Source organism: Bison bison, unplaced genomic scaffold (assembly GCF_000754665.1).
Source record: "Bison bison bison isolate TAMUID 2011002044 unplaced genomic scaffold, Bison_UMD1.0 scf7180017864289, whole genome shotgun sequence".
NCBI classification, from domain to species: Eukaryota; Metazoa; Chordata; class Mammalia; order Artiodactyla; family Bovidae; genus Bison; species Bison bison.
The window spans coordinates 10,508,998-10,510,652 of NW_011494861.1; the positions used below are offsets into that span (position 1 = coordinate 10,508,998).

The window sequence follows — 1,655 nt, forward strand, 5'->3', positions numbered from 1 at the left end:
TGGTACACAGGGCAGAGTAGCACCGCAGGCCAGGCTGACAGCCAGGCCCTCCCGCCTGCCCAGGCCCTCCCACCTACCTCCCCTCGGTCCCCCAGCATCGAGTCCCGCGGCTTGGGCAGCTGCTGACCACTGATGATCCGCAGCACCAGCTGCTTCTTGAGCTGCCCGGGCAGGGGGTCCTCAGAGTTAGGGTTGAAGATGCCTGTGGGGGGCCGGGGCAAGAGGATGAGCAGGCAGGGTGAGCCCCCCACCGGTTGGCTGGGGCAGCCCCAAGGCACCCACTCCCACCTCTCCCCCACTGACTGGACGGGAGTCCCAGGTGCAGGAGGGGGACGGGAGGCAGCACTCCAATGCAGGGGTGCCGAGGGGCCGGTCACCTCTGTGACCACCCCGTGATGTGCACCCAGCTTGTTTCCTCATGGGTGAACCACAGGGGCTCAGTGTGGGTGCGAGGCCACACTGCCTCTGGATGGGTGACTGGGTGCCCGGTGATAGGGTCCAGGGTGACAGCAGGAAAAGATCCACAAGCTGCTTTCAGCACACACGGGAGAAGCTGAGGGTCTGAGAAGGAGCAGCAAGTGCCCAGCCAACCTCGCTCAAGGGCGCCTCACCCAGGGACCCTCATGTAGGGGCGGGCTGGGGAGGGGCTCCAGATCCCGGCAGGGTCGGGGTTCCGGGGCCACGTCCTCACCCTGGCACATGCACTGAGGCTTGAGCACGTAGCCGCAGCTGCCGTTGGCGCTGAACTTGGCCCGGTTCAGCTGCAGCATCCGCCCCTCCGACTGGTAGTTCAGGGCGACTGCCAGGAAGGACGCGGGGTGACCAGGTCAGTGGGGGGTGCAGGCATCCCACCTCTGCACTGCTAGTGAGCCCAAGTCCGCTAGGGTCACACTAGGCACAACCAGGGCCCTGCGACCCGGCAGGACTTTCCTAGAGCCTGCACAGCGGCCCCTGCACAGGGGCAGAGCTTGGCCAGACTGGGGCTTTCACCACCTTACCCTGGGGTCCTAAGGCCCCCACCCCCGCGGCCCCCACCAGTGCCATCCTGGTGAGGGTGACTGGATACCTCCGAGATTCTCCCGAGTCAGGGGCGAGAGAGCTAAGCGGAGTGACTGCAGAGTAACCAGCCACATCTCCCTCGCCGCCCAGCCGCCTCTGCTGCCCCAGGGCCCAGGCACCCACCCATCTGGCAGCCGGCGTTCCAGAAGGGCTGCGGGTTGTAGTTGCTGGAGTCCACGCGGTAGGAGGAGGGGTAGATGCGCGAGAGCTGGTGCTGGTTGAAGCGTAAGTACTGCGCCGGCTTCTGCTGCAAGATCTGCTGAGCCTTGGTCTCGCTGAAGGAGGACACCTGCCAGCTGGACGCCACTGAGGGCCGAACGGGTATCGTCAGGGCACCGGGTCTGGGAGCACCCCCAGGGGACTCCGTCCCAATACCTCTGCCCCTCACTGGGCCCTGCTCCCAATGCCCCTGCCCCTCACTGGGCCCTGCCCCCAATGACCCTGCCCCTCCGTGGCACCGCCCACCTCCAAGGCCCCGCCCCTCCCCTCCCCAGGCCCTGCCTTCAATGACCCTGCCCCTCAGTGACCCCACCCCCTCCACGGCCCCGCCCCATTGGCCCAGTTCCGTCCCTGAGGGCCCCATCCCAATGGCCCCC

The 1,655-nt window shown here is 67.1% G+C and overlaps 1 protein-coding gene across 1 annotated transcript in view; it reads right to left on the reverse strand.

Annotated features, from left to right (window-relative positions):
• Positions 1 to 1,655, reverse strand: part of PLCH2 (phospholipase C, eta 2) — a 25,254-nt gene that overhangs the window by 5,158 nt on the left and 18,441 nt on the right. The window contains exons 15-17 of the mRNA XM_010850214.1: positions 1,183 to 1,365; positions 692 to 799; positions 78 to 202 (exon numbers count right to left, since the gene is read on the reverse strand). Of these exons, the coding sequence (XP_010848516.1) occupies positions 78 to 202; positions 692 to 799; positions 1,183 to 1,365 (416 nt within the window). The remainder of the gene's footprint in view (positions 1 to 77; positions 203 to 691; positions 800 to 1,182; positions 1,366 to 1,655) is intronic.